At 40.8% G+C, this 12,668-nt stretch overlaps 2 protein-coding genes across 3 annotated transcripts in view; both read right to left on the bottom strand.

Annotated features, from left to right (window-relative positions):
- Positions 1–483: 483 nt before the first annotated feature.
- On the bottom strand, positions 484–5,712 carry LOC134191529 (DBH-like monooxygenase protein 1 homolog). The gene is made up of 14 exons (XM_062660150.1): positions 5,434–5,712; positions 5,230–5,376; positions 4,026–4,202; positions 3,874–3,957; positions 3,618–3,806; positions 3,462–3,564; positions 3,239–3,405; positions 3,107–3,164; positions 2,944–3,029; positions 1,521–1,559; positions 1,393–1,452; positions 1,203–1,330; positions 949–1,135; positions 484–881 (listed from the first exon to the last, which is right to left on the bottom strand). Exons 1-14 carry the CDS (start codon positions 5,710–5,712, stop codon positions 693–695), a joined length of 1,893 nt encoding a protein of 630 aa, XP_062516134.1. The 3' UTR covers positions 484–692.
- A 2,334-nt stretch (positions 5,713–8,046) lies between these two features.
- LOC134191270 (DBH-like monooxygenase protein 1 homolog) overlaps positions 8,047–12,668 on the bottom strand; it is a 5,048-nt gene continuing 426 nt past the window's right edge. Inside the window, exons 1-10 of one of the 2 annotated variants that reach the window (XM_062659867.1) lie at positions 10,996–11,086; positions 10,840–10,942; positions 10,620–10,786; positions 10,488–10,545; positions 10,325–10,410; positions 8,894–8,932; positions 8,766–8,825; positions 8,576–8,703; positions 8,322–8,508; positions 8,047–8,254 (exon numbers count right to left, since the gene is read on the bottom strand). In XM_062659867.1, the coding sequence (XP_062515851.1) occupies positions 8,066–8,254; positions 8,322–8,508; positions 8,576–8,703; positions 8,766–8,825; positions 8,894–8,932; positions 10,325–10,410; positions 10,488–10,545; positions 10,620–10,786; positions 10,840–10,879 (954 nt within the window). In that variant the 5' untranslated portion in view covers positions 10,880–10,942; positions 10,996–11,086 and the 3' untranslated portion in view covers positions 8,047–8,065. Of the gene's footprint in view, positions 8,255–8,321; positions 8,509–8,575; positions 8,704–8,765; positions 8,826–8,893; positions 8,933–10,324; positions 10,411–10,487; positions 10,546–10,619; positions 10,787–10,839; positions 10,943–10,995; positions 11,185–11,251; positions 11,336–11,403; positions 11,581–12,606 lie in introns of those variants that run through there. The other variant, XR_009971752.1, reaches the window with a different exon arrangement.

Here is a 12,668-nt window from a genome sequence, read left to right as displayed (position 1 = left end):
TTCTAATTGGTCTGTTAATAATTGGTTATGCTAAGTGCCCTAACGCTGGTTTTCGCGCATGTGAAATCCGCGTGGGTGGCTGAGTGCACGCTAGTCTCTTGCACAGCTCCTCTTAACGCGCGCGTGAGGAGCGAAGAGGTAGTTGTGGTCTGGTGAAAATAGCCGTCGATGCCATTGATTTTCGAATTTTGAGTAGAAGCTAGTCAAACACCTAATAATATTTTAGATGGGAAGGCATATGCAGAAAGCAAAAAATGTGCGAACTGTCTACCGTATACTATATTAAGTTAAATGTACCTGTAGGTATACACATGTTTACATGGTTTTACTATTACATTTTTTGGAGATTTTGGTACACATCCTCAGTATAGAAGTATAGAAGTATGCCGTAATCTGCATGCGTCGTCTGTTTATCCTATACTGAACTTTAAATGGCTAATAATTGCGAATGCATGCATCGAGGCATCGGTATATAATTGCCGCTATTGAATAAAAGACAGTTATTCTAAACATTACAAAGCTACCATCGCTAATCTCGTGATCTATTCTAAAATCACTTTCAAGTTGGAGTTTGACTCCATCCACCAGCATACACTCAACTCAAGAAAGACATAAAACAATTGTAAACGCCACAGTTAACAATATACGAAAGCGACAAAACCCGCAGTTCTCGTGTCAACGTTTTGTAGGCGTTAATTTCCTATCCCTTTTGCCATCAAAGGCAAAACAGCAACCAGAAACAGATTAGAAATCAAGTCAAGAGACGAGCTGGTCGGAGATTCTGTTGTAACGGTTGTGCAGGGCTTAGGTGTTCGAGCATCAGTCAAGGGCTGAGTGATTTCAGGCAATGAAGTAGAATTGCCAACTTCTTCAGGTGCTCCCTAGTTAATTACACGAATTAATTACTCGTTATTATCGTTTATACTAACTGCTGATATATTATCTTACCAATAAGTTTTTGCGCATTTGGTCATTACAAAAGTAATCTCTTTTCTTAGAAGACCAGAATTCCTTTTCCCAGAGAGTGTACGCGTCGTCATTGCTCCAGTCCATGTTTCTAACGCTTTGTTCAAACTGTCTTCTTTGAGTTTTCTCATATGCTGAATTGTTCACCAAGTCTGAATAATAGCCTTTCCTATTAAGTGAGTTAATTTGAGCTAGTTAAAAAACCGGAAGTTAATTATAAGTCATATAGATCTTACAGTGTCGCCTGGTTGATATAACTGCGCAATACTGATACACCAATTTGGCTGAGGCAGGAAAAGAGCTGTGGTCGAGGATACACTAAAAGAAAAGCTAGACACATTTCGTCCAAAGTGCCTTCTTCACCCTGCAAGTAAGAAGGTCGCATACAAGCTGAAACGATTTAGAAGGTTAGTATAGTGTTCTCACAATGGTAACTTGCGTTCTAGCTGATGTGTCGTAGTCGCAAAACACCTGAACGACGTCTCCCTATCATAAGCGTTCACATGCAAGCTCTGCAATTAACGACTGCAAAAATGACGTTAAAATTCACACACTGGCAAAATCTTGACTTCATTTCTCAGCAGCACAAAATCCTATAGTAACATTATAATATCAAGCAAACAAAGACATCTAAGCATTGCATACCGTACACTATAAAATCGGTCGCTAATATAAACAGCATACTAATTGAGTTTGCATAAGCCTCGGCCAAAATGCTGCTACTAATCAAAGACAGTTTTTTTCGTTCAATGGCGACTTTGGTTCAAAAGCGGCGTTTATTCGAAGGCGACTTCTACTTTACTTCAAGCCTCAAATGGCACTTGGCGCTATCTCCCACTGCGTCTGGCTCTTGTTCCTTTTCGAGACTTATCTTCAGACCCATGGTTTCCAGATCTACAACGCTTGATAATGATTTCATCCAACAGTTGAATTTAGCTCTGTTACAAGTCGCGCTATCGCTTTTCTAAACAATTGCTGATATATTTTCCTCCCGCTTTAGACATTTCGTACAATGTAGTCAGTTGGAGTAAAGAGTCTATTAGACGTAGATATACTACATGAGTACGTATATATAATCGCAGATGGCTCGTTGCAACTCATATATAGTCCGGATAATGGCCGAATCCGTTACATGCAGCGGATTATCTATAGTAGAGGATGGCTTTCATGCAGAGCAAGCGCACAAAAGATGCGACTACTACTCAAGGACGGCTCTATTCGAGTGTAGCATTTATTGACGACTATAGGCTAATGCGAACCAGGAAGGTAAGCGTTCAGCTGCAACAATAATGAAGAAGAAATAGAGTGCAGCTAGATCCTCGTCTGTTAGCGTAGGTTACGGAACAGTTGCTGCACACGTTTAGATACTAGCTGGCACCTGCTAAATGACGTACATGCATGAAGCGTGTACGTGAGAAGAGGCCTGGACACATTGACTGGCACATTGAATTGTTGACATCTGGCATGCGCAGTAACACCAGCTATAACAACGAGCGCATGCGCTGCACTCCAATTGCTGTACGTCCCTTAATTGGTCCGGTCGTTGGTCCGTCCATCCGTTCACAGCGGGTACGTATTTAAGTGTCCTCAGGTTAGAAACGCGCATTGCATGTATATTATCACATTCTCTATGTGTGTTTCCACTCTCGATTCCGCAGCTACACGAGTCCTCTAGGTACAATGCACGATCGCCTAGTCGCATAGTACGAATTTATAGAAGCAACTTTACTTCTTAACACGTTAGTTAATTTGTTTATCTAAAACGAAATCTTAAATCGTATAAAGCGACTGTCCTTTCACCGGACGACACTTTTTGTGACACGAATAAAGTTGTGTCATCGTCCAAGACAAGGTTTAACAAATACAGAACGTGTATATTGCGCTCTCTAATTGGCACAACAAAAGAGGCTCCTTTCGATGCCAAAATCTGAAATGGTTGTGCGCAAATTCATAGCAATACATTATACTTAATCAAACCTGAAAGTTGAAGTCGTAATTGTAGTTGCTGTCAATATTGGGAAGTTGGACACCACCACGACTGTGCTCAATCCAAATTCCTTTGCCTATATACATAATGACATCATGACATTGAATTTGTTTTTAAAGTTGAAATGTAGATTCAAGATATCAGAAAACATACCAACGGTATGTGAATGCAAGATTGTGCCAAAAACATTCACTCCAGTTGAAGGAAGTCCCTAGAATGTTTAATAATATTAAAGAAATTGCGAATTAAATGTGTATACATGGATGCAAGAAGATATTCTTTTACCACTTGAGTGCAGGCTGCAGGGCATACAGTTTCTGTTATGATTTCGTCTTTACCAGGTGGCAGCAAGAGAGAAGAGTTTACTGTGTGACCAAAGACTAACATTGAGCTGTCGTATCGCCGTTTGGTTGGAGTGTAATATAATCGCATTCCAGAGCTGTCTATGTAGTCTGAAAATTGTGTGATAATAATAAAATATCACTCGTAGTTATAGACTGTCGTATACCTTTTTTTCTTTGCTCGTTGTTGTAATGAGTTTCCATCATAACGTACTGGGCGCCAGTCTGACCGCTTAAGGGCAGTCCCACTTGCGATGGGAAAGTAATACCCTGTTTGGGCAACCTTAAAACATCGATCAAACAATTCCAAGTTTGCCACTTACTGATCCTCCGACGGCCCATCCTGCAATCACTGACGTATCACGGCATCCTTGAACCGAATCCGGTACGGAATCTGGTGGATTGTCGCAATCCCATGACATATCGAGGTAAGGAACAACAACATCAAGGCACGTGTAAATTATGATGTGATGCACTAGTTCCTCGTGGTTTGCTTGCACTACTGGTTCAAACTAGACCAAGATGAGACTCAGTGTTAACTAATAACGAAGAGATATATTAGTCAAGACTTCTACTGACTCTTATTATATGAGCTTCGTTTTGCAGTCGAGGCAGCTTGTATGGAGTGCACCAGTAGGTCGTAAGCTGAGCAGGCACAGATACCTTTAGGACAGAGAGTGTGATTATAATTGCAATAAGCATATCATTTGATGTAGATTAAATGGTCTTACATTGTGATTCAGAACGTCGAACGTTTCGTGGTCCATCTCTAAAGGCGCGGGTTCCACGTTGCCGGTTCCGCTCAGTAGATTGACACTGATTCTCTGAGCAAATGTGTGCTTGTCTAATGCTGTTTCTGAGGTGGGATCATTATGGTTGTATGAAAAGATAACTCGAGTGGTTCCTTCCTAAATTAACAGTATCAAAAACGCATGAAAATACTTCCAACCTAATGTGAATTTCTGAGGTAAAGAGCAAGCACAATCAGTGTAAGTGATGGAGAAAAGAATTTCATCCAAACGGTACTGTATAGTCTTATATTATATATCACCTAATAGCTATATATAGATAAGATTTGATTTTCAAGCAGATTTAGTTGTTAGTAAGTCCAAAAGATTAGCGTAAATATAATTTTAGTACTGGCATAGATCAGTATCAACTGAAGTGACAGCAACAAGAATGTATAACCAAGAAGTTATTCAATGCTTTGTAACAGTTCCCGTATACAAATAGATCTTTTCTGTGACAACTTTTTTGTTAAAAATAAAATATTATTTGCGTTAATTTAGAAATAGAGAAACAGCTCTGTTATGCATTGTGATTGTTTTCAGACACAACATATTATTAACATTAGCTGCCATTACCCATCGGTGTAAGAAGTGGAGGAAAGAGGGGGAAAGGAGCTGAGGTACCTTCGGTCAGTGTAGCAATCAATATTTTTTGTGTCAGTGACTTTTGCAAATCTGTTTACAGTCTGGCAAGCGAGGTAGTTTTTGCTTACTTTATGATGACATCAACGGTACAGCCACCCGCTCGTGAACATCTTTCTACGCTACTGTTACAACCTTTTACATCATTATAATAAATATACAGGGCTGCCACACTTTCCCTAGGAAAATACGTAGGCTAAAAATACTGTGCTTATGAAGACCACGCCCATTATGTAAATCGTGCACGTCTTGCAAAACAACATAACTGCACTTTCTATTTGGAATAGAAAATTGTATGCAGATATTTAATGGAGAAGTTAAATAGGGTCAATTTCGTAACCAAGGCGGTTTGGAATGCTTGACCTTGTCTATCCCAGCCCGAAATGCACGTACTGCCAACTTGTTGAATTAAGTCAATTATAGCACACTCAACAAGACTCTTTATAGTAGCGGTCGACATCGTGCTTGTCAATAAATTTGGAATTTTTGTATTGCGCGCAATTACCTCAATGCTTCTGTCCTTTGGCTCGCACGCCTCGAGGTCTCGTTTGAATTCCAGCGTCGTCATTCCGTCTGCTTCACTGAACGACAACAGTCTGACATTTTGAATGTCGTCGATTTGTGGCTGTGACCTCGCAGTTGCAAAACGATCCTGTGAAACAAAGCTATAAGCAGCAGATCTGATGCAAAAACAAGGCGTTGTCCCAACCTTCAAGTATCCTTGACTGTCTTTCACCCATCCGATGATCACATCGGAGTTGGGCATGAAGCCTGTTGGTGAGAAACCGAGCCCTATCCATCCTGTCGTGGCAACTTTGGCTGAGAACGTGATCGACCTGTCAGACCAATCCACCTTCCAGCAGAGAAGATACTTCTGTGTCGATGCATCGAGATATTGCCCACGACTGTATCCGCTAGGGCAGAGGTGATGATCACACTGCACGACGCTAGAAGTAGCGAGCACGAAAAGCAACAGAATCCGCCACATTGCTGGCGCCTCGTGAGCCTGTTGGATTATAAGTGAGTATAGGTAACGTTCCCCGCGCACTTTCGGTATTACGTTTCTTTTAGTTTTGCTTTTGAATTTTATTTTTAGTTAGATTTACGTAAATTCCATGCATGTAGTTGCTACTAATATGGAAACAGGTCAGAGGCGATGGAACCTGAGGGCAGAGGGAGCAATCTGGGATTGAGAGGCATAGCCCCTCCAATAATTATTGCGCATGGACGACGGGAGACGAATCTGGGGTACCGAGCCACGCCCCCAGACTCACGTGAGCCTGGCAAGTGTCCGGTTCCCGTATAACACTTTTTCAGCGTCCAGTGATGCACATGCAAAGTTTACGTAGTCATCATTTTTTGTGTTGCGTAGAGTGTAGAAATGCAAGTATAGAATTTGAAATACTAGTGGATGGATGGTGTTGACTCCCTTGATACACATTGTCGTGATCATTTGTGTGAATACTTCTCCTATACCTCTGTCACGGATTAAAATCAATGACAAATCAACGTCAGAAATTTGTTTAAAATTAAAGTGGCGGCAATCTGTTACGAGATTTTCGCCGCTCCAATCCAAAGAAGAATCTAGCCGCCGCTGCTGGTGCAGCATTTATGTATGCATGCATCCAATCGTTACAATGCTGTGAGTGCAAGAATAATCATGTGTGTGTGTGTGTGTGTGTGTGTGTGTGTGTGTGTGTGTGTGTGTGTGTGTGTGTGTGTGTGTGTGGGTGGTGCGATAGCTCAGCTACAATAGCAGATATTTACGCGTGGTGCTGTGGTTTTGACGTGGACACCTGGTGAGATACTAGGATGTATACAGTACACATGCCTAGGCGCTTAGCAGACACTTATGTGTGGTGCTGGGGCTTTGATTTTCTGTTGATTCCGTGCTGATGTTCTGCACAGAAAAGTGGCTATGTTCATCAACGCTTACGAAAGTTGGCTGCTTACGAAATGGCGAATTTGAACACTTACGAAAGTTTTCTGCTTATGAAATTTGTTGATTTACAGTAGTCATAATAGCTGTGTGAACTCTAGTAGCCTGCAACTGATTGGATCATGTACTCAAGCTACGCTACTTAATTCCCGCGCAAGAATTGAAACGTCTTCCGACCGCTTTCCGTTTTAGAGTGCCTTCTTTAGGTGTAGGAACCACATGCGTGTGATAGAACAGCAATAGCTGCTTGCATCTGCAGATGCGAAAACGTCTTGCTTTACAAAAATGCCGCAAGTTGTGCTGCAGATTCGATTTGCTAAAGAAAAAAATGCCAGACCAACACAAAGTAGAGCAATCATTTTTGAATTATCAGACAGGCAGTTTGATAATGCTTTGCATATCAAGAGTTGTTGAGATTCTTAACTCATTATAAATTTATGGTCTTACAATAAGAATGCTGCTAATAGAGAAAGTAGCCAATTAACAAGGTCACTAAACGGTCCGTAGCCTTGAAATCAACACACAGATGCACTTGTTTCGCAAGTAGTTGTTTGGTATTTCTGACTCCTCTTTTCGTTCTGTTAGCCTGCGACTTCTTCTACTATTACGTAATGCCTTTGCATTGTAACTACTATATCACTGAATTAATATCTGATCTCGTAAATAGCCTTCTAAGCCAATCAGCGTCTTAAAACCGGAATGTCGGTTAATTTCTAATTGGTCTGTTAATAATTGGTTATGCTAAGTGCCCTAACGCTGGTTTTCGCGCATGTGAAATCCGCGTGGGTGGCTGAGTGCACGCTAGTCTCTTGCACAGCTCCTCTTAACGCGCGCGTGAGGAGCGAAGAGGTAGTTGTGGTCTGGTAAAAATAGCCGTCAATGCCATTGATTTTCGAATTTTGAGTAGTAGCTAGTTAAACACCTAATAATATTTTAGATGGGAAGGCATATGCAGAAAGCAAAAAATGTGCGAACTGTCCACCGTATACTTAATTAAGTTAAATGTACCTGTAGGTATACACATGTTTACATGGTTTTACTATTACATTTTTTGAAGATTTTGGTACGCATCCTCAGTATAGAAGTATAGAAGTATGCCGTAATCTGCATGCGTCGTCTGTTTATCCTATACTGAACTTTAAATGGCTAATAATTGCGAATGCATGAACCAAGGCATCGGTATATAATTGCCGCTATTGAATAAAAGACATTTATTCTAAACATTACAAAGCTACCATCGCTAATCTCGTGATCTATTCTAAAATCACTTTCAAGTTGGAGTTTGACTCCATCCACCAGCATACACTCAACTCAAAAAAGACATAAAACAATTGCAAACGCACAGTTAACAATATACGAAAGCGACAAAACCCGCAGTTCTCGTGTCAACGTTTGGTAGGCGTTAATTTCCTATCCCTTTTGCCATCAAAGGCAAAACAGCAACCAGAAACAGATTAGAAATCAAGTCAAGAGACGAGCTGGTCGGAGATTCTGTTGTAACGGTTGTGCAGGGCTTAGGTGTTCGAGCATCAGTCAAGGGCTGAGTGATTTCAGGCAATGAAGTCGAATTGCCAACTTCTTCAGGTGCTCCCTAGTTAATTACACGAATTAATTACTCGTCATTAACGTTTATGCTAACTGCTGATATATTATCTTACCAATAAGTTGTTGCGCAATTGGTCATTACAAAAGTAATCCCTTCTCTTAGAAGACCAGAATTCCTTTTTCCAGAGAGTGTACGCGTCGTCACTGCTCCAGTCCATGTTTCTAACGCTTTGTTCAAACTGTCTTCCTTGAGTTTTCTCATTTGCTGAATTGTTCACCAAGTCTGAATAATAGCCTTTCCTATTAAGTGAGTTAATTTGAGTTAGTTAAAAAACCGGAAGTTAATTATAAGTCATATAGATCTTACAGTGTCGCCTGGTTGATATAACTGCGCAATACTGATACACCAATTTGGCTGAGGCAGGAAAAGAGCTGTGGTCGAGGATACACTAAAAGAAAAGCCAGACACATTTCGTCCGAGGTGCCTTCTTCACCCTGCAAGTAAGAAGGTCGCATACAAGCTGAAACGATTTAGAAGGTTAGTATAGTGTTCTCACAATGGTAACTTGCGTTCTAGCTGATGTGTCGTAGTCGCAAAACGCCTGAACGACGTCTCCCTATTATAAGCGTCCACATGCAGGCTCTGCAATTAACGACTGCAAAAATGACGTTAAAATTCACTCACTGGCAAAATCTTGACTTCATTTCTCAGCAGAACAAAATCCTATAGTAACATTATAATATCAAGCAAACAAAGACATCTAAGCATTGCATACCGTATACTATAGAATCGGTCGCTAATATAAACAGCATACTAATTGAGTTTGCATAAGCCTCGGCCAAAATGCTGCTACTAATCAAAGACAGTTTTTCGTTCAATGGCGGCTGTGGTTCAAAAGAGGCTTTTATTCGAAGGCGACTTCTACTTTACTTCAAGCCTCAAATGGCACTTGGCGCTATCTCCCACTGCGTCTGGCTCTTGTTCCTTTTCGGGACTTATCTTCAGACGCATGGTTTCCAGATCTACAACGCTTGATAATGATTTTATCCAACAATTGAATCTAGCTCTGTTACAAGTCGGGCTTTCGCTTTCCTAAACAATTGCTGGTATATATTTTTCCTCCCGCTTTAGACATTTCGTACAATGTAGTCAGTTGGAGTAAAGAGTCTATTAGACGTAGATATTATTATACTACATGAGTACATATATATAACCGCAGATGGCTCTTTGCAACCCATGTATAGTCCGGATAATGGTCGAATCCGTTACAAGCAGCGGATTATCTATAGTAGAGGATGGCTTTCATGCAGAGCAAGTGCACAAAAGATGCGACTACTACTCAAGGACGGCTCTATTTGAGTGTAGCATTTATTGACGACTATAGGCTAATGCGAACCAGGAAGGTAAGCGTTCAGCTGCTACAATAGTGAAGAAGAAATAGAGTGCAGCTAGATCCTTGTCTGCTAGCGTAGGTTACGGAACAGTTGCTGCACACGTTTAGATACTAGCTGGCGCCTGCTAAATGACGTACATGCATAAAGCGTGTACGTGAGAAGGGGCCTGGAAACATTGACTGGCACATGGAATTGTTGCCATCTGGCATGCGCAGTAACACCAGCTATAAGAACGAGCGCATGCGCTGCACTCCAATTGCTGTACGTCCCTTAATTGGTCCGGTCGTTGGTCCGTCCATCCGTCCACAGCGGGTACGTATTTAAGTGTCCTCAGGTTAGAAACGCGCATAGCATGTATATTACCACATTCTCTATGTGTGTTTTCACTCTCGATTCCGCAGCTACACGAGTCCTCTAGGTACAATGCACGATCGCCTAGTCGCATAGTACGAATTTATAGAAGCAATTTTACTTCTTAACACGTTAGTTAATTTGTTTACCTAAAACGAAATCTTCAATCGTATAAAGCGACTGTCCTTTCACCGGACGACAATGTTTGTGACACGAATAAAGTTGTGTCATCGTCCAAGACAAAGTTTAACAAATACAGAACGTGTATATTGCGCTCTCTAATTGGCACGACAAAAGAGGCTCCTTTCGATTGCCAAAACTGAAATGGTTGTGCGCAAATTCATAGCAATACATTATTACTTAATCAAACCTGAAAGTTGAAGTCGTAATTGTAGTTGCTGTCAATATTGGGAAGTTGGACACCACCACGACTGTGCTCAATCCAAATTCCTTTGCCTATATACATAATGACATCATGACATTGAATTTGTTTTTAAAGTTGAAATGTAGATTCAAGATATCAGAAAACATACCAACGGTATGTGAATGCAAGATTGTACCAAACACATTCACTCCTGTTGAAGGAAGTCCCTAGCATGTTTAATAATATTAAAGAAATTGCGAATTAGATGTGCATGCATGGATGCAAGAAGATATTCTTTTACCACTTGAGTGCAGGCTGCAGGGCATACAGTTTCTGTTATGATTTCGTCTTTACCTGGTGGCAGCAAGAGAATAGGGTTTACTGTGTGACCAAAGACTAACACTGAGCTGTCGTATCGCCGTTTGGTTGGAGTGTAATATATTCGTATTCCAGAGCTGTCCACGTAGTCTGAAAATAGTGAGATAATAAAATATCACTTGTAATTATAGACTGTCGTATACCTTTTTTTCTTTGCTCGTTGTTGTAATGAGTTTCCATCATAACGTATTGGGCGCCAGTCTGACCGCTTAAGGGCAGTCCCACTTGCGATGGGAAAGTAATACCCTGTTTGGGCAACCTTAGAGCATCGATCAAGCAATTCCAAGTTTGCCACTTACTGATCCTCCGACGGCTCACACTGCAATCACTGACGTATCACGGCATCCTTGAACCGAATCCGGTACGGAATCTGGTGGATTGTCGCAATCCCATGACATATCGAGGTAAGGAACAACAACATCAATGCACGTGTAAATTAAGATGTGATGCACTAGTTCCTCGTGGTTTGCTTGCACTACTGGTTCAAACTAGACCAAGATGAGACTCAGTGTTAACTAATAACGAAGAGATATATTAGTCAAGACTTCTACTGACTCTTATTATATGAGCTTCGTTTTGCAGTCGAGGCAGCTTGTATGGAGTGCACCAGTAGGTCGTAAGCTGAGCAGGCACAGATACCTTTAAGACAGAGAGTGTGATTATAATTGCAATAAGCATATCATTTGATGTAGATTAAATGATCTTACATTGTGATTCAGAACGTCGAACGTTTCGTGGTCCATCTCTAAAGGCGCGGGTTCCACGTTGCCGGTTCCGCTCAGTAGATTGACACTGATTCTCTGAGCAAATGTGTGCTTGTCTAATGCTGTTTCTGAGGTGGGATCATTATGGTTGTATGAAAAGATAACTCGAGTGGTTCCTTCCTAAATTAAAAGTATCAAAAACGCATAAAAATACTTCCAACCTAATGTGAATTTCTAAGGTAAAGGGCAAGCACAATCAGTGTAAGTGATGGAGAAAAGAATTTCATCTAAACGGTACTGTACAGTCTTATATTATATATCACCTAATGGCTATATATAGATAAGATTTGATTTTCAAGCAGATTTAGTTGTTAGTAAGTCCAAAAGATTAGCGTAAATATAATTTTAGTACTGGCATAGATCAGTATCAACTGAAGTGACAGCAACAAGAATGTATAACCAAGAAGATTTTCAATGCTTTGTAACAGTTCCCGTATACAAATAGACCTTTTCTTTGACAACTCTTTTGCTGAAAATAAAATATTATTTGCGTTAATTTAGAAATAGAGAAACAGCTCTTTTATGCATTGTGATTGTTTTCAGACACAACATATTATTAACATTAGCTGCCATTACCCATTGGTGTAGGAAGTGGAGGAAAGAGGGGGGAAAGGACTGAGGTATCTTCGGTCAGTGTAGCAATCAAAATTTTCTGTGCCAGTGACTTTTGCAAATCTGTTTACAGTCTGGCAAGCGAGGTAGTTTTTGCTTACTTTATGATGACATCAACGGTACAGGCCCCCGCTCGTGAACATCTTCCTACGCTACTGTTACAACCTTTTACATCATTATAATAAATATACAGGGCTGCCACACTTTCCCTAGGAAAATACGTAGGCTAAAGAATACTGTGCTTATGAAGACCACGCCCATTATGTAAATCGTGCACGTCTTGCAAAACAACATGACTGCACTTTCTATTTTGCATAAAAGTGTATGCAGATATTTAATGGAGGAGTTAAATAGGGTCAATTTCGTAACCAAGGCGGTTTGGAATGCTTGACTTTGTCTATCCCAGCCCGACATGCACGTACTGCCAACTTGTTGAATTAAGTCAATTATAGCACACTCAACAAGACTCTTTATAGTAGCGGTCGATATCGTGCTTGTCAATAAATTTGGAATTTTTGCATTGCGCGCAATTACCTCAATGCTTCTGTCCTTCGGCTCGCACGCCTCGAGGTCTCGTTTGAATTCCAGCGTCGTCA

Source organism: Corticium candelabrum, chromosome 15, assembly GCF_963422355.1.
Source record: "Corticium candelabrum chromosome 15, ooCorCand1.1, whole genome shotgun sequence".
Classification (NCBI taxonomy): Eukaryota; Metazoa; Porifera; class Homoscleromorpha; order Homosclerophorida; family Plakinidae; genus Corticium; species Corticium candelabrum.
This window is presented reverse-complemented; position numbering and strand designations above follow the sequence as displayed.

What these genes read in the sequence shown, in the direction of transcription:
- LOC134191529 (XM_062660150.1), bottom strand. Translation starts at nt 5,712, where the DNA reads ATGTGGCGGATTCTGTTGCTTTTCGTGCTCGCTACTTCTAGCGTCGTG. An exon ending in GATGGGCCGTCGGAGGATCA is followed by an intron (nt 3,565 to 3,617) that starts GTAAGTGGCAAA and finishes TTGCCCAAACAG; the next exon opens with GGTATTACTTTCCCATCGCA. An exon ending in CTGCAGCCTGCACTCAAGTG is followed by an intron (nt 3,165 to 3,238) that starts GTAAAAGAATAT and finishes TAAACATTCTAG; the next exon opens with GGACTTCCTTCAACTGGAGT.